The sequence below is a fragment of the Montipora capricornis genome, chromosome 7 (assembly GCF_036669925.1).
Source record: "Montipora capricornis isolate CH-2021 chromosome 7, ASM3666992v2, whole genome shotgun sequence".
NCBI lineage: Eukaryota > Metazoa > Cnidaria > Anthozoa > Scleractinia > Acroporidae > Montipora > Montipora capricornis.
In genome coordinates this window covers 32,143,534-32,167,066 of record NC_090889.1, presented here as the reverse complement: position 1 = coordinate 32,167,066, position 23,533 = coordinate 32,143,534, and the positions used below count along the sequence as shown (strand labels likewise).

General features: G+C 40.4%; 2 protein-coding genes across 4 annotated transcripts in view; one reads left to right on the top strand and one right to left on the bottom strand.

Moving 5' to 3' along the window:
• Positions 1-1,534: 1,534 nt before the first annotated feature.
• On the bottom strand, positions 1,535-20,698 carry LOC138056946 (carboxypeptidase B-like). Of its 2 annotated transcripts, XM_068902938.1 has the most exons (11): positions 20,513-20,698; positions 19,227-19,308; positions 15,356-15,565; positions 13,953-14,054; positions 10,084-10,191; positions 8,920-9,030; positions 8,034-8,133; positions 6,101-6,306; positions 4,702-4,786; positions 4,546-4,591; positions 2,939-3,075 (listed from the first exon to the last, which is right to left on the bottom strand). In XM_068902938.1, the coding sequence occupies exons 1-10, from the start codon at positions 20,614-20,616 to the stop codon at positions 4,563-4,565; spliced, it is 1,137 nt and encodes a 378-aa protein (XP_068759039.1). In that variant the 5' UTR covers positions 20,617-20,698; the 3' UTR covers positions 2,939-3,075; positions 4,546-4,562. The 2 variants fall into 2 exon arrangements, with proteins under 2 accessions (XP_068759038.1, XP_068759039.1); XM_068902937.1 differs by lacking the exon at positions 4,546-4,591 and having other exon boundaries at positions 1,535-3,075; positions 20,513-20,696.
• A 2,546-nt stretch (positions 20,699-23,244) lies between these two features.
• LOC138056945 (protein SHQ1 homolog) overlaps positions 23,245-23,533 on the top strand; it is a 28,183-nt gene continuing 27,894 nt past the window's right edge. For both annotated transcript variants that reach the window (XM_068902936.1, XM_068902935.1), the window contains exon 1: positions 23,245-23,404. In XM_068902936.1, the coding sequence (XP_068759037.1) occupies positions 23,330-23,404 (75 nt within the window). In that variant the 5' untranslated portion in view covers positions 23,245-23,329. The remainder of the gene's footprint in view (positions 23,405-23,533) is intronic.

The window sequence follows — 23,533 nt, the reverse complement described above, 5'->3', positions numbered from 1 at the left end:
GAAATTCTCACCTTTCCATTGGTTAATTCTTAATGAACTTTCATCAGTAGGCCATTTTCGATATATTAAATATTCAGCTTGAAAGTGAGGCAGTGAGGACAAAGACAATAGAAACACGTGGGAATTAATGTGAAAAATATTTACATCCGATGAAAATTTACATTCGATGAAAATCGCAAGCCGCAAATATGAACATAAAATGTTGTAGAGCCATCTTCGACAGCATTTAATAGGTCATAGCCGTAACTGTTGATATTTGGAACATTAAAATTTGTTCTACACATCCATAGGTAGCCATAAAACAGCAGGAACGCAAGAGCCGAAAAACGCGTGTCCGCCATGACCATGACCACGACCATGACCAATTAACAAGTTGTCATTCAAAGGCTTTAACACTTCTAGCGATTTGCCCAACATTGAATTTGCATCAGAAATGGCGTTTGACCGATTCGAGAAAATCACTTACCCTTGAAAAGACTCTGGCTCGCTGAAACCCACTACGATGAGAAGGACGAGGACGAATCCTTGTACCGGTGCCATTGTTATTAGAGACCTTTAGATTCTAGGACGAGAACGAGAACGAGTTTTGACTGCCCCTTTTTAGGCAAACTACTTGGAAAATTTATAACCCGTACGATTAATCTTAATCTTTGTTAGCAGTATATGTTGCTCAGTTATTCTTATTGCTGGTAACTGAGCCTTTTTGCTGATCGAAAAATGCCAAAACTGCTACCCTGTTGGTGACTTGTTTTGACACAACGACATTTTGCAAAACCTCGTACTAAAATGATGACGGGATCATGTTTTTCCCGCCAAAATGACGCTGGTTAACGCGCGCTCACTGATGTTCTGTGTGAAAATCTCGAACTCGTAGTCGTTCTCGTCCTAGAATCTAAAGCTCTCTACTACCTGATAGCGTTCTGCCCTTCGTGTTCGGATAGGATCCTGTAGATTTCTATGTGCAAACGAGCCACTGAACAACACGTTCCCCAATCCCCCTCCCTTCCCCCCCCCCTCCCCCCTAACTAGACGTAAAACAAGGAAAGATGGGAAGGGCTGCGGTGAACTATCTTCGGTTTGATTTGTTAAGCACCATAGTTAAGAAAATATGGTAACCCATCAATGCGAGAAAATTTAGTTTTATAGCCATGACGTCAAGAACGTCCGTACGTACGTCCGCTGACCAGGGACTGGTTGTTGATTGGATTGCAGGCTCAAGCCAGGCCAGACACTCACACCTGAGCATAAACGAGGCTTAATTTTTCGCGCTCCTTCTGTGGCTCAACGCGGCTACAAGGCCATGCTACGTCAACAAAAGATCTTGACAGTCGATGCTTTTCGTGTTCAAGTACGGTTTGTGCCAGTAGTAAAACTGTTTAACCAGCTTAATGTTCTCACAAAGTTTCATGTAATATGTCAAATGCTATTGAAATACGCAACTCAACTTAGCAGTTCAAGGTTTTTTTTTCACTAATGGATCATTTCATCTGTGCAAACAATCGCTGAGAATTTCATTTCGAAAAGATACGTGAAATTCAAATGGTTCAAAGAGCGTATATATATTTTCAGTATGCGAGGAGAATTTCAGTTGTAAATAGAGTGATGGAAAAGTAATTGAAAGTAGGAATGTCTTTCAACAGTTGTCAAAAGTGCTGAGTGGTTCACATATATCTGATGACACTTTCATCTTTAAGACGGAAGTCGCAAATATACATCATCTATCTCTATTAACTTCTCGTTTCTCTTCACATTTTAGAGTAAATTTAGGCAGCGTATATCTACGATGCTACGTCCATTACTTAATTATAACTTATACTTATACCGACTTGTGACCGTTTGCTGGGACGGATCACGGACTTACACAGCCTGCGCAGGACGCGGGATTTAAACAAGCGCAAGTTTTCACGGGATTTGTGCCCGCGAGAAGGATGATCACACTTGCGGGATCGTCGATTGGAAAAATCATTCGCGGCGTTCGCCGCTCGCACAGGTACGTCACCCCTCCAAGTACACTGGCTGAACTGGCCCGCAAAGGAATAACAAAGGACAGACAACTTTACCGAAGGGCACTTTAAAAAGTGCAGCAATCGTTATGATGATGATGATTATTATTATTGTTGTTGTTGTTATTATTGTTATTATTATTATTATTTTTATTATTGTTATTGTTATTGGTATTGTAATTGTCATTGTTATTGTTATTGTTGTTGTTATTATTATTATTATTATTATTATTATTATTATTATTATCGTCGTCATCATCTAACAACATTCTAAAGTCTAACGATTTGAGGAAGTCCTTCCAAACACAGCAATTTCTTGTCAGTTAATTCAATACCTTGGGCGTTGGTCCAACCATAAATGAATTCACGAATCCGCTCAGCAGATTGGCGCGCTATCCCAAATTCTGTTGCGATCGGTACTCTGTAGTCTTAACATCAGTCAAACAAGGCATAAAATTTTCAACCATGAAAAAATGTGACGAAAGAAAACGATTTCGTTATTGGAAATATAAGGTATGTCTTACGCCATTAGTTTGCGAAGGAACATTATTAAAATTAAAAAAAGTGTGAAACTTGGCCGTCGGCACAATTAAGTTCGGCTTATATTTGGACAGTTCGAGCTTGATCAAATTTTACTCGGCGTTTTTAAAAAGTTTGTTTTTGGGAGTATGTCAATATTTCGGACAGTTCGGGCTTGATTTCGTTATATTTTACATGGCATTCTTACGCAGTTTATTCTCAGAAACTCTTAGATGTATGTCGACATCTCGAGCTAGAGAAAATGAACTGAAATAACTTAATATCTTTAATGTATCGCTATCCACGTCGTCTCTTAGCATTTTCAAGTCATGAATAATAAGTCCTTTGCAAAGTCTTTCCTATTCACATCAGACCAAGTAGTAAGCTAGAGCCTTGAGTCCAGCAAAAGTCTCCCTGCCAACTGGTTGGATGTAGTTAGGAGGTAAAACGAAGCCACCTCGAGTGAATATAGAAGGCGGCAACTCCACCCCATACGAATGCGTCACACCCAGTATTCCGTATACCCAGTCAGTGGCGTCACCGGAAGTCTTATCTGCCAATCAAATGATGAATCAAGAACAAAAATCAATGATACAAACCACTGAGGAAAAGCGAATCTTCAATAGACATTTTTGTAGATACGGCGACCATTTTGATTTCTATTGATTCAGAAGTCATTATGGGATGCTCAGGGGGCAAATTAATATGTATTTGCCCCTTGGGCATCCCATAATAGCTATTCGAAACAATATAAATCAAAATGACCGCCGTATGGGTAAAAAGGTGTATTCTCTCGATGTTTTCGTTTAACATCGAGGACAACGACATCTAATCAATTGCTAAATACCAAGAGTCCATTACCAAAAAGTGAGAATCTAGTATCAGGTTTGTCCCCAGTGGGCCTATTTTTAAGGAGGCTCGTAAGGTTTTCAACTTTTACAAGACACTCTCATTAGATCGAATGACGCTACAACACAATATCACGTACAGCATTCTTATGGTACCATATGAAACACCGCTTATTTCCAAACAAGGTGAGTTCAGCATTGTGATGTAATAAGTTACCTTGGCTAGACAGAATTTTTTTAAACTTTGCCCTTCTGATTACTTTTCAGAGATAAAAAATGGGGATCACCGAGTTCGTTTTTGAGATATAAGCAACGAAAGACAAAATAAAGAGTGTTTTACAGGGTTTGCCCGTTGTTACGGTGACATATTACGTCACAATAATGACTGTATCTTGTTCAGCAATAATTCGTGTTTCATTTGGTACAACAATATTGCTAATACATGATACAACGTTGTGGTGCCGATCCTTCTAATAAGCGCGTCACTTGGAAGCGTTCAAACTGGTTTGAGCCACCTTAACCCAAGTTTCGCGGGAAACTAAACAATAGACGAAATCGGCTAACTCAATGGTTGCGGTTACACCTGAGAGAAACACAGTGTAACACTAGTGTTAACACTACTATAGTGTCAGCTCTCTGATGTTTTGAAACTCTAGGATCACTCAACAATAGAACTTTACCGCAACCAATGTTGTACCCAATTCAAATCTCCTGGCCCAGGTTGCTCGAAGCATGGTTAGCACTAACCAGCGTTAAAAACCATGGAAACCTATAGGTTTTGATATCTCTTAACCAACCAGGTTATCTGGTGACGTAATTTGGACGACTGGGAAGAAAAATTTTTGACGCCGTATCCCGCAACCGCGCGCGGCCTTAGGTGTTGTTTCCAAACTCCCTGCAGTATTTCCATCGCCAAAACTCAACAGATCATTCCGTGTCTACCACATTTCCTGTTACTGAATGGACATTCAAGTAGACCCGACGAGATCTAACCTCACCTCTGCCATGTTGAATTAGAAAATAAGGCCGCGCGCGGTTGTGGGATACGGCGTTAAAATTTTTCTCCCCAGTCCTCCGAATTACGTCACCAGATCACCTGGAACGGTTAGCGCTAACCAGGCCTCGAGCACCCGGCCCCTGGGGTTAAGATTCTTTGAGCATTGTATTTGCATTACCTTGTATCATTCACGTTTCAGTGACGTTTAAATGATATGGAAATACCTGGAACAAAACGTTTTATTCCCAGAGGGTATCTTTCTGAATTTTCTGAAGAGACTATGGAAAAATTCAAATCATTTATGGCTATGATTGAAAGATGATAGAATACTCACAGATTGCAATAGCTGCAGGCCCAAAGTGATAGTTAGTGCCACTCGTGTTGTAAATAGCCCTAACAATTCGTATCATAGCCTTGTACTAGAAAAACAGAAGAGAAGAGAAATGCTTCTTGACATTGCAATTTTTTTTTCTGCATTAAGAGCATTTTTATAGCTTCATTGAATGATTCAAAACTCTAATTCAGGGAGTGATCTCACAAATACGATATCCGTCCCTTTTGTTCATTCATTTCTTTTTGCACCATTTTGGAGTTATTTGAGGCAGCAAAGGAATAAATAGCGTACCTACCAAGAAGTTAAACAATAAATTACAGATTCGAGGATTATCTTCACCAGGTCACCAACTTCAGGCACAGAGCCACGCTGACAAAACTACGACCTGGTAATCGTAGGCTGGCAATAGAACCAGGGCGTTACACAAGACCATATTATAGAAAACCCGAAGAACGAATCTTCCCTTTATGTAAAAAGGAGTGGGAAGATGAGAAACACTTCTTAGTTTCTTGTCCTTTTGATCAAGAAAAAAAGAAGCTAGCTGTTTGAATGGTTACATAATCAGTTCAAAATTCCCATAGTGAAATTGCCGACAAAAGGTAAATTTTTGACGCTGTTCGATCCCTCTACCAAAAATGCACAGCTACAGAAAATCATTGCAAAGTACATTTTCGATTGTTTTGGGATGAGGAACTTAACGTTGCATGACTGTTGATACCAAATAAAACGATGTAGGCATGTATCTCCGAGGTCTTGCCAACCCAACTACGATCAGTGTATGGGTTCCTGAAGTAAGATGTTCTTACTTATTTATTCATTTATCCAACCACTTATCTTTTTATTTCTTTCTTTATTTATACGTTCAGACTTTTGCCATGGTTACTGCAATAACCGTGAACACCCATGTATGAGCCTTAAATCGAAGGTGTGGCTTAAAATAGCATTGGTTTAATAAGGAGGACAGATAAATGGGCAGAAAATCTAGTCAAAGCCACGGAGGTCTTCAGGTGCAGGTTCATCCTCTGAGGTCACATAAGAGAGTTTAAATAGCGAAAGAAAATTGTGCTGCACGCGCCACACGCGCGGTACTGATTTTATATTTCGTTCTCTAAGATGAAGACATTTTATTGGATAAAGTGTATTTGGCTGCTTTTTCCTGGGGAGCGGAAGGAGGGGGGGGGGGGGAAGTACCAGTGTCAAAGATGATGAGTATGGGCTCTCTTGCACATAAGGAGTGAGGGTGTAAAAGTTTGTGCGGGCTGTGTTAAGCAGAATACGCAGGGAGGGAAGAGTGGGGAGGTATTGTTACCCACGTCCAAGATGGCGTCCCAATGCACAAAAAAAACTATCGGACCGCTTCTCAAAATAAAGCAGGCGTAAATGAAGTGTCAAACCTTACATTCGTGTTGTATGTCGGGGGATAATATCTTGTAAAACCCCAGGCGGACATCCATAGTTGCCCGTATGAGTGGAAATCAATGTAGCCTTTGATTCGATTTCTTATCTTGTACATGTATCTTGCCAGGTTAAAAGTCTCTGGCTCCGAGAAAGGATGCGAGCCTGGATAAATTGGACTGCAAGGTTTGCCGTAGTGAGCTCCAGTCACTGGTGAGTCAAAGAAAACAAAATTGAATTTGAATAACTGACCGCGCCAAACTTCCACGCCATTCAAACGCGTTGAATTCCTCCACTGGAAGGTGCAACGCATTTTACACATAGAACAACTTGGGAATGATCGAAGATCTACTTTTTAGTATATTTCTATGACAGTGTCGTATCCACCGTCGCCGGCCTTCCACAACCTCGAAGCTCACGAAAAACAGCGCCAGCCAACAAGAGTGCCCCAACTCTGCATAATTAATGTGCAAAACCAATTGTTTGGCACGCTCCGCACGTGCATTTTTAATTTGGTACATTTCTTTGACGAACAACGACGTGAATAAACAACCGATGAGTGACGATGAGCTGAACTTAATTGAATTCTGCCAAAGTTTGCTCGTCCTCCTTTTTTTTTTCTCATCATGCTTTTTGGCACTTCCGTAAATAAATATTGGAAGAAGAAAATACTCAATATTTTTGCAGTTTAGGTTGCAACTTTTTCACCGCAAAACATTACCGGTCTAGATGCCGGTCTAGCTACCGGTCTGGATGAGAAAATCTAGACCGAGATCAATATCGATTTTAGCCAATCAAATTTGCGAATTTGGTAGTTCCCAGTCCTTGTGAGACAGAACCATACAATAAAGAGATATTATAAACATCTTCCCAACCTCCGTTTTCTCGGTCCGTACTGTAAAATTACAGATCCTCTTTTTTTCCCGTTGATTTATGGCCCGCATGAAAAAACTCGGTCTGTAATTTTATAGTACGGACCTCGAACTCTGTGAGTAAGAGGTATTTACAAAACGACCGTGACTGACGCAATCAATTTTCATATAAGGTCACACTGCGCTGTTAACCGAGATTGAGTGAGGTAATAGGGAGCTTTAGCAACGACAACGACGACGTCAAAGAGAACGTCACAAATTTGCATATTTAGTGACCAAAGACAATAGCTTTGCACGCTCTGCACGTGCGTTTTTAATTTTTGTCTATTTCTTTGACGTCGTCAGCAAAACAACAACGTGAAATGACCAACTTTAAGGTTTTATGAAAGACGTCAGCATTTGGAGATAAATTTTCATTTTCTCCCCTACAAAAAGCGCCGCTCATAACGTTTTTATTCCTGAGGGACTGCCATACCTTTCTCGCGTTCAAAAACTTGGAATAGTCGTGAAGTGATTACAATAATGAGAATTTATGTTTTGTGATGTCGTTCTCGTTGCCGTTCCCGTCGTCGTTGCTAAAGCTCCCTAATCAGAATGCTAGGAACACGATATCCGGAACCAGGACGCACCTATTACATTATGGCCATAGTCCAGTCCAGTGCATAGTTAATAGATGTAGGCTGGTTATGAAACTCGACAAATTTCTTTGTTTCATGTTCTTGTTCGCTTTTTTGGCCTTGACCCTGCACAAAACCCGACAAAAACACGCTTTTTTCGGCATGATAACCAATCAAAAGCTTCGACTAATTTATTCAAAATTAACTTGCAAACCAAAAACAAATTGATTGTGCAGGGTCACGGTCGGTTCAACATCTAATTGCGACTGTATTGTTCCTGCTTTTGAAATTCCCAGGGTTTCATAACCAGTCCGTAGGTTAACTATGACCAGTCCAATGGAACTTTGGATTTTATTAAGAACGCGTGAGAATTTAATTATTAGGACAAGTACTGCTATTAAGTCATTATCATAAAAAAAAAAAAGACAAATGAACCTGTGGTACTTACTTGCCCATTTAATGTTGAAGTTTCTATTTAAATCAGTTCCCACACACTCCGTTGAGTTTGGAGGGCCATTGGGACTCCTGTTTTTCCGCCATAATCGATTCTGTGGACGGAGGTGCAAAAAGTTTAACGCTTGGGTAAAGCTCCCAGATGAAGCTGTCATTACATGGGGACAGACCGAAGCACATAACCATGAAGCGCTTAACTTGCAACTCTTTTCCTGATCGCTAGATAACAATTTTGGTGGCTCTGCGGTTTTGAAAATGCCGATCTCGTGACGCTGTTTTCTTTTGCTCTCTCCAAAGAGAAAAGCGCGAAACGATTTTGACGGCGAGTGAAACCGGCCAAAGCTATTACGGGTAATCCAGGAAAAGCCTTGTCAGAGGAAATAATAAGCAGGTGGAAACTTTTTTTCAGGTTTTTTTCTTGTCTCGTCCGTGGGAAGAAGGAAGGAATAGCGCCACGTGTTCGGTATTTTCGAAACCGTAGAGCCACAAAAATGTTATCATGTGATCAGATTTGTTTAACCGCAGACTGAAATCAACGGTCCGTGCCGCGAACGGACGTCTGACATCGATAGTATGCAGTTAAATTTGTAGGCTTGCCCCCCCCCCCCCGCTTCCCCCCCCCCCCCCCCCCCCTCGCCTGGTACTCGCTGCTTATCCGAGAAATTGTCAATTTTACTAAAAACAGCGTGGATGACCAGTAAGTACCCTGTGTGTGAGAGAATGTGACCCCCATCCCCTCCCCCCCTCTTTGAAAATTCCTTGCTGCGCCGCGGAGTGGTGCTAACTTTCGAATCTGCTGATGAAATCTTAGAGTGTGACCATTCCAAACTTTTCTGTAGCGCTGTTTGTCATCGCCATACTTTTTATCATTTCTTCCTTACCGTAGTACGTGCATAGTTATACCCGTCTACATTAACAACTGGGACGATTATCCATTCCATCTTATCCACTAAATCGGCCACAGAGCCATTTTCGGAGGAGCCGCGAACGAGCTAAAAAGAAAACATTTGATTACATTTTATCGGCATAGTTCGAAAAAAGACTATCATCCGAGAAAAGGAGTGCGTAATATTTACATATGAATGTTTCTTTGGAAAAAACAACAGTAAAACAAGCAATATCAATAACAACAAAATTTCCGCACATGAGCGTTTTAGCGTGATTATGCAAGTTTTGTATAGAGTAGTATAATGCAATTGCCGTGTTGCTTTGGTATTGTATAGTGTATTGTACTATGATGCAGTGTAACATAGCGATGTTTCTCGTGACGTCACCTATTGTTATTAATATGCCAACCAGAACCCAATTGTCTGTTGAAACAATTACTTCCTTTGTTCCTTTGTTAGCAAATTTGAATATCAAAAGAAATGTGACGTCAATGTTTGTAAACAAGAAATATCGCTATAGTGCAATATTCCATTCATTTATATATTCATTTATTTGTGTATTTTTGTTTGTAAAATTTGTGAAAGAAAAATAGAAAAAGTATGCAATAGATAGGAGTGTAGGGGACTAAAATCGAACCGAACCATATATTATACTATCTTTATTAATTTTGACGTGTTACGGTTCACGTATTGTTTTGACGCAGACAGCCTTTCTTTTGTATCGATAGGACAATAGGCAATTTTCACGATGGCGTCATTTGACTACAAGTACAACAATTCAGTTTGTTTTTCTTTTCATATTTAAATTTTGTATTCCCAGTGGGGTAAAAATAACAATAGCTCTAATTAACATGAGACAAGCGAAACCTGAAGGACTCTGGTACTTGTAGTCATATGGCGCCATCATGCAAATGTCCTATTGCTACACGTCGCAATTGTTCGAGGTGGCGGCACCCGGGAAAATTTGAAAAGAAAAACAAGCGATTCTGAAATTGATTTCTTTCGGATACAAACGCTTTATTTGGAAAATCTTCAAACAATTTTGACTGCAAGCATGGTGTCGTGTAGTTTTAATTTTTTTTTTTGTTGGAATGCCGGTTCCCTTTACAAGGCTACCTTATTTTACTTAACGTTTTTAATTATGAGATTTCAACTTACCGCTCTCGCGATATACATGCACGTTGATATAGAAATCCACTCGCGAGCGTGTATGCCACAGTTCAAGAACATGACTGATTTGTTTGAGGTAGTTATATTTGAAGATATCTAGGTTTAAAATTAAAATATGTCAAATTTGCATTATAAATATTGTTGGTTTTCACTCACGTGATCAACAGACAAAAAAAGGGTTTGCATAATAATAGAATAAATTCCCGGAGGATTTGGTCGGGGCTCCAACATGGCCGCCCTTTCTATGTTTAGGGGCTCCAACGTGGCGGCAGTGACGTCATATGAAAATCGAGAATAGAGCACCGAAGTGATGACGTCACATAAATATAATTTTTTGAAATTATGGGATATGATGTCATATTCTTATAGAGGATCCTAAATGATACCCTCATACCCAAAATTAGCTCTGAATTGCAATTCCCGATGGAGATATAAGGGATCAAAGTTTGATAGTATCCCATACAAACCCATCAAAATTTGTTCTGGTTCCTTCACTTTGGAACCAGCTCAAAATTAGAGAAATTTGTATGGGGCAGTATCAAACTTTCATCCTTTATATTTCGGCTGGGAATTACAATTAGGAGGTGATTTTTGGCAAGGACCCTTTTCTAAGGACGCTCTATTTGAAAATGGCGCCAAATCCCATAATTTCACAAATAAATTTTTTTTTGACGTCACACTTCGGTACTCTTTACAGAGTATTTTTCTTCTTGGAACTTGTTGGAACTTGTTCCCAGGGTCTCTCCTCTCTGCCTCCAAAGAGGTAGAGGAGACTCTGGGAACGAATTTGAATTCAGTGTTAACAAAAGTGCCCCTCTGACCAAAAAATCTTTCTTATTTTTATTTGCATTTTTAAAACTAAGTATGTTAACTTAACACTACGCAACCAAAGTTTTAAGCCTTGATTTCAAAAAGACACCTGTTTATTTTAACTGGAATTTTCCCATATAATTGACCGAATGCAAAAATGGCCGCCAACAAATTATTCTTTTGTCTTTGTGTTAATTAGCCTAACTAGCCTCGTTCACACGCTTAAAATTGGAAGAATTTGGGCTGTAAAACGAGGCTAGTTAGGCTAATTAACACAAAACCAAAAAAATAATTTGTTTGCGGCCATTTTTGCATTCGGTCAATGGTCCGCCATTACTAAATTTAAGTTCTTGAGAGAGCTGGATCGAGGAGAAAATGACGTCAAAGGCTCAATGGTTTAAGAATGCGATGTGTGGGTACGCCGCAGAATTAATATGCAGAACGGGAGTTTTGGGCTTTCAGACTCGCGTTTTTGCATCTATAATAAGCTGCATTTACACACTGAAATTTTAAGCTAGTGAGCCTTTGACGTCACTTTTCCCTGGATCCAACCCTCTGAGGTCCAATCGGTCAGTTTTGATCGTAAGTAATGGCGGACCGTGAAATCCAAAACTTACACTCAAAGTAAACGGCATTTGGATAAAAATCAAAGCTCAAATTGTTTCCACGCAGGTGTTAAGCAAACACTCTTTAAAAACCTGAAGAAAAAAAGGGAATGATTTTGTTTTTATTTTTATCACAGGGGCACTTTAACATTCGAATGTGATTGTGGAGGGGGGCGTGTTTTAAACCGATTGGATTTTAAAGTTCAAAGACCGTGTTAAACTCAGTCGTCTTCTCACGCTTAAGCCTACCGGGTGTTTTATAGAGAAGAGAGGATGAAAGACAAAGAATCAATTAATCCCCCCATATAGGCCCTATCCTCATCGTTTTTTTTTAGAGGGTTGTGTGATAGCCAATCATATGTACCCAAATTATCCACGGGAAAATTGATATTTTCCAAAAATAACTTTAGAGAGATTACGACGGGGATAGGGCCTATAGAGCGTTTTCACATGACGTCACGGCAGCCATGTTGGTGTTCCAAAACAAAGGAATGGCGGCCATGATGGTGTACCAAACTAATCCTCCGGGAATTGAACTCTATACTTTCCTTTGTTTCTGCAATGCAATATGGCCGCTGGTCACGTGATTGAAAACGCTCTATGTGGAGAGGATTCGTTTTCTGGTCCTTTTATGCTATCTTGTTTATAGACGGTTTTCAATCACGTGATGAGACGGCCATGTTGGTGCACCAAATAAACGCAAATTATGGCTCATGTTTTGCATTATAATAGAGTCAAATTCCCAAATGACTTTGAAAACCATCTAAAGACTGCCGTAAGAATAAAACTTGCATCATCGCCATGGCCAATCGCAGCATGTACAAATATAATCAAATGAGCCAATCACAACGCGTAGTGCATTCAAGTAGCGGACACTAAGCGCGGGAAAAAGGCGTGCAAGCCCCTGATGGGCCGAAAGCGTGGCGCAAGATTTCATGCTCCTAGGGACTAGGGAGCCTTAGCAACGACAACGGCGACGGCAACGAGAACGTTAACGTCACAAATTTGCATATTTAATTTGCAAAAGCAATAGCTTTGCACGCTCTGCACGTGCATCTTTTCATTTTTGTCTATTTATTTGCCGTCGTAAGCAAAACAGTAGGGAGCTTAAGCAACGACAACGGCGACGGCAACGAGGACGTCACGAATTGGAATATTTAGTGGTTAAAAACAATAGCTTCGCACGCTCTGCACGTGCGTTTTTCACTTTTGTCCATTTCGTTGCCGTCGTCAGCAAAACACCAACGTGAAATAGCCAAGTTTTTGGTTTTATGAAGAACGTCAGCACTTGAGGATAAATTTTCATTTTCTCTCCTAAAATGGAATGCCGTTCCGACTGGTGTCATCTTTGAGGAATTACCACACCCTTGTCATATTAAAAAAGGTTGAAATAGTCACGAAGCGATTAAAATAATGCAAATTTATATTTTGAGATGACGTTCTCGTTGCCGTCGCCGTTGTCGTTGCTTAAGCTCCTTAGTAACCTGAAATGACAAAATTTGATGTTTGAGGGAGAACGTCAGCACTTGAGGATAAGTTTTCATTTTCTCTCCTAAATTGAGCGTCGTTCATTCTAGTTTCGTTCTTAAGGGTTAGCCACACCTTTGTCTCCTTAAAATGCTTGGAATAAACGCGAAGCGATTATAATAAAGCGAATTCACATTTAACAACGACGTTCTCGTTGGCGTTGCCGTCGTCGTTGCTAAAGCTCCCTACTTTAAGATCTACGACGGCGACGTCAGCAAAAACGGAACCTCAAAATATAATTTTGCATTATCGTGAGCCTTTGTGATTATTACCGGACGTTCATGTCACATTGTAGGCGAAGTATCCTAAAAATAAATTTGTACGATGGTTTCAGAGTCTAAATGATGAAAGGTTCACATTGGTATAGTCACGTTGTCGTCAAAACCTCTGATTTCACGTCATTGTTAAGCATACGGTACCACAAATGCATGCCGGCCGCTCTTGCAGCACGATGAGCGAATGATATTATTGTTTTGCGGTGCTTAGTTGCTTTAGCTGTTGAGGTTCCTTAAAATTCTTACTGAAAAATCAAGCATAAAGACTATGTTACAGTGCGACGCGCCTTACCGTGGCCACCTAACAAAGTTTTTTTCAAATTATCCGCCAATAAGGGTGACTGTGCGACCTTGATTAACAGTCACGGCTCCTTGCAAAGTTCGTACGGTTGTAAGTTGAACACCGTTGCATGGGTTGTTGCGTTGACGTATTTACACGTAGTTGTCAAATGTGAAAGTTTGTTGGGTGGCCACGGTAAGGCGCGTTGCACTGTAAAAACAACCCTGTATTACAAAGGATTTGGACGACGTTTGGAGGTACAGATTTGTCGTCGTATAACGAATTTTTGAGACCGATTAGAAAAGTCACTTTTAATTTTTGAAACAAGCTATGTTAATGGAAACAAAGAGAGCGCAATACCTTAATACCGTACATGGTCCTGTTCTCGTACGTTTTGCCCAAGGTGAACACTTTGACGAGGTTCTCGTTGATTTTCTCGAGTCGCTTCATTTCATGAACGATCTGTGAGAAGAAGAGCCTTTAAGATAACATTTGAAGAACACTGAAATAGTATAAAGTTGTAAGTTGTTATAGTTTAGCATGGTGTTAACCATTACGTCTGTGGATGAAATCCAAAAGTGTGACCATTCAAATGAAAGCTGCAGAGCGGTACTTCCCTGCGGTGCTGTTTATTTTGTTGTACAAGGTGGTTTTAACTTTTGCGTCTGCGGGTGAAATCCTCAAGTGTGACCATTCAAATGAAAGCTACTGAGTAGTACTTTCCTGTAGTGCTGTTTATTTTGTTGTACAAGGTGGTGCTGACTTTTGAGTCTATGCGTGAATCCCCAAGAGTGACCATTCAAATGAAAGATTCTGAGCCGAGTACTTTTGTTGAACAAGGTTGTTCTTACTTTTGCGTCTGCAAGTGTGACCATTCATTTGAAAGCTAACGAGCAGTACTTTCTTTTGGTATCGTGTATCATGCTGCAACAGGTGATTCTAACGTTTGCGTAGATGGAGACATCACGAAGGCTGACCATCAATTTGAAGCTACTGAGCCATGGCCGTAGCCAGTATGAGGCAATCCGAGGCACTTCCCTCAGCAGGAGCCCATGACTAGGAGCCTCCCAATGCACTATATCCTTGAGTCAACCTTTGCGCGTATCTCTCTATTTTTAGAACTAATTCTTCAGCAGGTAACTCACATTTACAACAATTTACATCAATTTGCACCATTTGCATACATTGTTTTTGCTATTTTTGTCTTTGTTCCACAATAACTTTATTCTGTTTGGCCATTCTAAACAATGTGTGCAGAGCCGAAGAACTCGTGGCGTTCTAAAAATAGAAAGATACGAGCAAAGGTTGACTAGTAGGGCTTGTATAGCAGAGGCAAGCTCCTACTCATGGGCTCCTGCCCTCAGTAATTTTTTCGCGATAATAATACGGGATCCCAGTGCAGTCTTTAAATGTAGGCATGAAAAATACCCAAATTCCTACGATGAGAATTTAACCTTGCACATTGCCAGAGTCATAATTTTTTTCTTGCTATGGCCACGGTACTGAGCAGTACCTTCCTGTAGCACTTTTACAATGCTGTACACGGTGGTTCTTTACAAATAAGTGGAAAATTTGTCAGGTGTGGACTTTCAAAAAAGCCACCCAGCAATGTTTTCTTGTTATTCTGTTCATTGTGGCGTACATGCAAGGTGATTTTTATCTTTCGCTGGAGTGTGTGGGTGATACACACGCAAATTAAAACTATTGGGCATTGCTTCCTTTTTGTGCTCTGCAGAATAGTTTCTAGCTTTTGCGCTTTTTACCTGATAATATGAGTGGAAAGCTGCATCAAATGGCACTGCAGAACGAGATCTTGTTCTCTCTCCATTGATTAAGCGCTGTAAATTTCTGGTCTTTACACGGAAGGATATTGTTTTACTCTTTAGAAGCTGCTTAAATTTCCTTAGATTTTGGCGCCGTACATGAATGTCCACAGGCTTAGTAGGGAGGCTAGGGTGGGTCCAGAAATCTAACTGAAAAGGAAAGAAGGTTATTCAAACTCAGTAATAAATTAAGGATATTACATGGTGAATTTTATGTTTGAGTGGCAAGAACAATCTCTCTCGAGGGAGGGTAGCAAGCGAATGAATGAGTTATTGTTCTTGCCACGATAACATAAAATTCATATCTTCGAGCTAACGTGTAGATTTTCTTTTTACTATATATATGGACAATAAATATACATGGTAGAGATCGAAAGGCAGGCTTTAATACAAATACTGGGTATTAATACGAACAAAAAAGGCAGGGAAAAAGGCGTGAATCATGACGTTGTTGCTCAATTTGACCACTCGTGTTACGTACGGAACATACACCACTCGGTTCCCGGATGTAGCGGTCGTATTGATGCTACGAGAGTTTTAGTTCCCGGTAAAACACTCCCGTCCATATAATAAACAGATAATATGAACGCTTGAGCAAAACCAGCATATACGTACACTATCAGTAAAACAAGCGCACGCAAATCAGTAATAAATAAAATTGTGTTGTAGACCATAGTATACGCATTAATGACACAGCCAGTGACAAAGGCAATTAGGGAGAATAGGCTACAATGTTAATGACTTTGTCAGACTGCCTTCGCCGCAAGTAGCGGTATAGGTTACTTGATAAAGTACCTCCTTCTTTTCTTTTCAAACTATATGTGGGTTTTCAAGTTCCTGGATGATTGAAGGAAGGAAGGAACTTTATTGAAGTGTCTAATCTTCTAGTGCTGTAGAGCACTAATCGAGGACACTGTAAATTGAAATTAACAAGTTAACGCAAATCAAATCAAATTTTGGTTTTTGAGGAGAGCAGAAAACCGGAGTACCCGGAGAAAAACCACTCGGTGCATAGTAGAGAACCAACAAACTCAACCCACGACGCCGAGTCTGGGAATCGAACCCGGGCCATATTGGTGGGAGGCAAGTGCTCTCACCACTGCGCCATCCCTGCACCCCTATCTTTGAGTTCGGTTAAATGATTGGCTGTAAAAAATGTGCCTTAGGAGTCCAATACAAATTGCACTCCGATCTATTATATGGCAATTCCTTCCTTTGTTCATCCGAGTCGATCAACTTGGCTAAATTTCGTAACATAGCTCCTTTAATCCTAATGACGAAATGCATGTTTTCTCAAATGTTCTCTGGTCAGGGGCCCGTTTCTCGAAAGTCCCGAAACTTTACGGGCCATTTTCGGGTGTCTCAATTCTCTTTGTATTTCAAGAACGGAGAGGATTTAAGTCGTCAAACTTCACAGACGTGTTTCTTTTAGTTAGCTTGAAAACATGTTAAAAGATCGGCTTTCCAAAACAAGCGGTTAGCAATTTCACAAATGGCTTTTCGGGCACGAAACTTTTTCGGAACTTTCGAGAAACAGGCCCCAGGGCCGACCCGCTACCCCGGGGTATCCCTGGTTGGGGAGGTGCGGCCCCTCATACCCTGACCCTGCTCATACCCTGACCCTATTTAAGACAAATATCGCTAATTTTCCTACCCATTTTAAGACAGAATTCCGATTTTTGATACCCTGTTTAAGACATTTAACCCAGTTTAAGACAAAAATTGATAAATCGATACCCTGATTAAGACAAATAATGATAAATTTGATGCCCTGTTCAAGTCAAAAATCCCGAAAAACATACCCTGGCTGGCCGCACGTCCCCATTAAGCCCTTATGAGGAAGTATCCCCCCCCCCCCCTTCCCGGGCACGCTACCTTGTGGGAGGTCGCAGCTTAGAACCCAATGCCAAAACCAGCACTCAAGGTCTTAAAATAACTAAAGAGAAAGTGATTCCTTTTTTCAAATCATTGTCAAATTACATCTGCAATTGGTTAGACTTTCAAATCCTCCCTGATAACGAATATAAACCGTAGTCTTCAGTTGTTTCACAGCCCTTGTTGATCGAACAGTGTGCTCCAACCAATTTCTTAAATTAAGCCTTAAAGCCCCAAGCAGATTTAGAAGTAAGTAAGTCTACTTGACCTAACTACATCATGTATGTGTTGGCTCTAAGAAGGATAACCTGTTTAACAAAGCAGTTAATCCAGTCTTTACAGGTCATTTCCTTCATTCGCCATTATCAGGGCAAATTAAATTCTGCAGGACACAAAGTATTGTAGAAGTAGAACACTTACAAGTGTTGTAGAACGAGATAAAGAGTTTATCGGTGACTTTTTTTGCTGTAATTGTTTTGGTATACAGCCTGCGCAGCTTGGCCAGTTGGCGGTATTTTTGGTGGGGGTGGCATAAGCAACGCGGAGAATTCGGAGGGGCGCTGTGAAATACCACAACGCCCCTCCCCCACTCGCCGCTGGTGAATTTTTCCTATAGAGCTAGGGCATTAAGATGCCACTGCTGAGAGGTAAAAGTCCAGTTGAGGCTTGACCCGTGATCAAAAGGTCCGAAAATCGTAATTGACTTACGCTCTTGACAGTATCAACACAGACGTTGCTAGAAAGCCTGCGCGTTTATCTTACCAATGTGGTCCGGGTTCGATTCCCAGACTCGGCGTCCTATGTGGGTTGAGTTTGTTGGTAGTCTTCTCTGCTCCAAGAGGTTTTTCTCCATTGTTTGATTTTAGTTGATTTATAAATCAACTTAATAAGTGTACAAGTTAGTAGGCAAAGAGCTATGGATGTACTACTAAAATGAGCCATTAAGCCACTAAGCCATATTATTATACAATGCTGATGCTATCTCAATTTTGATTGGCTAAAAGCACCCCGTTAATTCTAGATGGCGCTGTGTCATCGCGTCACATCTACAGACACTGGCATTTATGCATGTAGGTATGACGCGTTTTTGCAGACAATAAAGTTTTGTTTACATCTCGATGTCGGGAACATTTTTCATAAGACCGTACAACTTAACTTTAGAATTTTGTTTAAAAGTTTCAGTTCGATTCAGTTTTTCCTGAAAAGTTTTCAGATGTTTTAGGCTTAAATCCTTTCCGTAAACCTTTTGAATTCCGCTTTACATATAATTCACGGCTGTCATTAATAAAGATGTTTACACTGAAACGTGTCATTGCGTGGCTTACTTTGTTCTTGTTCTGTGAAATGTCTCAACGCTTCTACATTTATAATTGTATAATAAAACAATTATTGGATTCGGTTTTCGCATGATAGCGAAATTATCAAGGCCTCGGTTTGTGTTATCCGCCTCAGCCTTCGGCTTCGGCAGATAACACAAACCTCGGCCTTGACAATTCTCGCTATCATGCTCAACCTCATCCAATAATTGCTTATTATTTGACAGGAGAGTTGCCGCGCAGTGATCAGACCTCTTGCTTCCGGACATAGTGTCTGATAGCTGAACTCGACGTAAGATGTGGGAGCCAAGGAGCTTTTGAGCCACCCCGCGAGAACCGGAAGTGAACATTTCACGTGCTTGGACAGTAGCTTCTCATAAACTTTTAAGCTAATTGTCTGTATTTGTCTGTTGTGCCAACACAAGTTAAGAGAAAACGGCTCACTTCCGGTCGCCGAGGTGAATTAATCAAGATCGTCTTACGTTGCTTCTCAAGTCAGGTGCGAAAGCTTTTTTCTCCATGGACTCAGGGTTTCCCTTCTGATAATAAACCAATAGTTGATAGCATTTGTTGTGATGACAATATAATTCAACAAATTATTTTTCATTATTAATAGATACCTTGAAGCTGTCATTGTGGAGCAAGTTTTCTAGAAATTCCACGTCTTCTTTTGTCTTTGGTGTAACTTGCAAAACTTGATCTCTGAAAATTGGATTTACATCAGCTAATTAACGCCACTTCAAACATCGGTATTGCTGTGATGTTGAAAAATTGGCAATGCAAGCAACGAGATGTAATTACGTCATTGCTGTTTTAAAGGGCAACAAGGCTAAGGCGTTCCGAAAACCGTTCGGGAAATTTCCGACTCGTGGAAAATTTGCCCGCTTGTTCGCTTTTTCCCGCTTTTGGCGGCGGCTACATTGGTTTCCTTCGAGCGGTGATTGGTCCACTTGCTCGTCAAAGTCCTTTGTGATTGGCCGGGTCAATTACTCTCATTTTTGTGGTTTTAGGAAATTTTAATCTCAGCAAGGGATGTTTTAAATCAAGTCATGAAAGGTTTCCGGTTGGACAAATCCCAAGGAAATCGCATTTGTAGACGAACAGCATCTAGATACTACGATAGATATCTACATAAAGACTTCGTCAATATTAGTGACAATATGTTGAAAGGGATGCTTATGGTATCTAATTTTCGAGCCAAGATTAAGATAAACCTCCCACCCCGACTGACCCAGCGTAAACGGAAATACTAATTTGTCAAATGTGACAACGGCAAGAATAATTCACATACTACGCAATTTTTATCATGTTTACCTCCATTATGCCCAAGAAGAGAAAAAAAGAAACCCAAAAGTTTAGCGCTTCTTTTAAGAAACGGAAAGACAGACTTGTGACTTTCAAAAGCATGAAAACAATACTTTTAAATATTAGAGTTTTGTCGGAAAGTTAACTATTCCGTCTGGCATAAGATATCAATGCACTGGATAAAAGAAACGTCGTGTATTATGTTGTAGAAAAGCATTTGCCGATTGTTAGCTTCTATTACAATGGTAACGTTTTAGTATCTCAACACAAAGCCCCTATTTATTGTTCATTTAGAAGATTAATTTTCGGTTCTTTTAAATAACTTGATGATATGAATAAGCCGTTTGTGTTTGTATCCCGCTTTGCTATAAGAAACGCTCTGGAAAATTTTCCACATGAGAGTTATTTTAAAAAGCCAAAAAGCGAAGGAATTTTGAGTTTGAAATCATTAAAATTAAAATTTCTAGCATCATTTTACCCAAAAAACAAACGCGTGGTATTTAATTCCTTTTTACGAAGAAGAATGCGGAGAATATTTGGACAGAATGATCGAGAATTTTGACAAGAAGGCAAAAACGTGGATTCCTAATGTTCTACTCACCCGTGATACGATATTCTTTGTTCACTCCTTGTCTGTACGAAAACCAAAAACGTGAGAAAAGCGAGGATTTGGCAAACACTTACTAAACGTTTAGCTCCACACATCGTGTTGTTTGTTGAGAAGAAACCGCGATGCTGTTATTTCAACGTGGCCCGTGTTAATTAGATATATACTGTTTGGTGTATGATTCAAGTGGAAGGGTCACAGAGATGTCAATGAACGTCAACACTCGGTGTTACATTTGATACCGACGGGGGACGGAGTTCGAGTAAACGTTAGTAGATAATTAACAGTCATTGGATGAGCTTAAACAGGATGATTCGAGGATTTAGGCTTCGGTTTAGGCAGAAAACATGGAAGGATATACTACGTTAATCCGAAAAAGAGACGACCATGGATGGAAAGGTGTGATGCGCCCTTGGGAAGGGCGCTCTACCCAGTGAGCTCACTCGGGAGCTACTAGGTCGTTTTTATCTGGGTCCTGAATGGACAATAGGGAGCCATTAGGGAGCTTACGAAACGAGGACGGCGACGGCAAAGAGGACTTCATTTTAAAATACGAGTTCGCGTTATTCATATCACTACGAAACTATTTCATGTCGTTTCGCGTTAAAAATGTGTAGTAACTGTCGAAGAATTAAACAGGTATGAGTGAGTTGGAAGCGTAGAGAGAGAAGTGAAAATTCATCGTCATGTGCTAACGTCCTCCACAGAACCTTGAAGTTGGTCATTTCCCGTTGTCGTTTAGGAGAGCAGAGCCATTGTTTTTGCTCACTAAACCTATTGTTTTGTAGCGTCGTCGTTGCCGTCGGCGTCGTTGTCTCGGAAGCTCCCTAGTTAAGCAACGGCGACGGCATCTCAACTAGTATAAATTCACGTTAAGGTAATCACTTCGTGACTATTTCACCCTTTTTAATATGACAAGGGTGTGGTAGTTTCTCAAAAATGATACTGGTCGAAACGGCGCTTAATTTAGGGGAGAGCTAGAGAATGATAATTTATCCTGAAGTTCTGACGTTCGTCGTCATACAACATCAAGTTTGGCTATTTCACGTTGTAGTGCTGGCGACGGCAAAGAAATGGACAAAAGTGAAAAACGCACGTGCAGGGCGTGCAAAGTTATTGTTTTTGCTCACTAAATATGCAAATTTTTGACGATCTCGTTGCCGTCGCTGTTGTCGTTGCTTAAGCTCCCTAATGTGTCCCGCTAGTGTGCGGGTTCTACAAAGTCAATCGCCTCAATTTTCGCTAATCCATCAATAGATGGAAAGGTGTAAAACGGACCTACAACTCCCCAGTGAGTTCTAGTAGCTCAGTGGGTACAGCAACCGACCAGTGCTACGGAGTCGTGGATTCGCATCCTGCCTTGTTTTTTTTTTTTTTTTTGCTTTTTTTTTTTCATTTACGTTGTGCTTTCGCTCGTTGCCAAGGAACTTGTATCCTAGAGACGTCAATAGTTGAAGAGATTAATTTCATTTCGATGGTGACTCGACGATACTCTGAAAAAGCTTTACAGGGGTCAACTTTTGTGGTTTTAATGACATTGCAATAGAGAACCAGTTTCATTCTCTATTTTCGCTCTGAAACAGCTCGTACCAATTTATCGTTGTAGGATACTTCGGTAACATTGTAGGACGTGAACGAAATGCCTGATAATCGAAAAAAACTTATGATAGAGCAAAGTTATATTTTGAGGTGCCGTTTTCGTGGACGTCGCCCTCGAAGATCTTAAGGCCCGAGCTTCAACATCTGCTTCAAGATCCGTTCGAGTTTGTTGAACAGCGATGTTGGTTTGCCCTCACCTTTCAACCGTGTTGAAACATATTAAAACGAAGTTTTAAAAGTGTTTAAACTTTGCTTCAACAACCATTCAACGGTTTTTTGTTTTCGCGAATGATGAATGAAATTGAATGGCATTGAAGACTGAATACAAGGCTTTGTTGGTTCAAATCTCGATGATGTGTTGAAATCGTTTCCCCGCCCCAGCAGTCAACATCCTTCAACAAGATCGAATGGATGTTGAAGCAAAAGATGAAGCTGTTTGCCCGGCAACGACAACGCCACAAAGCAAGAATATGATTGGTTAAAAAGGAAAAATAATTGTGCTGCACGTGCGGCACGCGTTTCAGTGCATTTTCTTTGCCGTTATCCACAAAACAACGACGTGTAAAAAGGTTTTGACAAAAACTCGTGAGCAATACAACAATGAACCATTCATTTCAGTTTTATGTTTACCGTGGCTTTAAAACCGTTCTTACCCGACCAGTTACAGAATAGTTCGTCCGTATCGATACAACGTGATCAAGTTAAATAATCGCGAAATACTTATCATGGCGCTAAGTAAACTTTGAAGTGACGTTTTCGTTAATATTGCCTTGTCCCTCGATCTCTTCATTTCCTGCCCGGGGTTAACATATGCCATCTCTTTAAGGACAAAGGTCAATAGTTATTTTACACTTTCAAATGGTATGTTTATAAAGCTAAAATACAGCAAAACGCACGAGATTTATCCACCGCTTCCTACCAGCAATAGTTAAAAGAGACAAACATGTGGCTTATTTTTGAGGTGAAGCCAAACCCAGAATGAATGAGGATATGGACTATCATAACCACGGGGCTTATGATTTCTCAAGTACTTCTGTTGGATCGTTTTAATGACATCATACTTTTTAAGTGTAGGGTGGGGCTTATTATTAATAAAGACTGGGCTCTAACTTACGCTCTTCACCGCGAGACAACTGGATTCCACCAATTCAATATGGCGGACGACGAGACAACATTCAGTAAAACGAAAAATGACCTTGGATTTTGAACAGTATGATACCTCCCGTATTCGATCTGAGCCAAGACGATGATTTTGTTTTAGTGATTATCAGGACCCCTTATGTGAAGGTAGGATCAAACGTTTTTACGTTAATAATTTCTCATTTTGTTGCACGTGTGTGATGCTGTCTGTCCTATTAAGCTTATATATTTCTGTATTTTTTCTTGTGCGTCTAAACGTTTGGTTCAAAGTCCCTT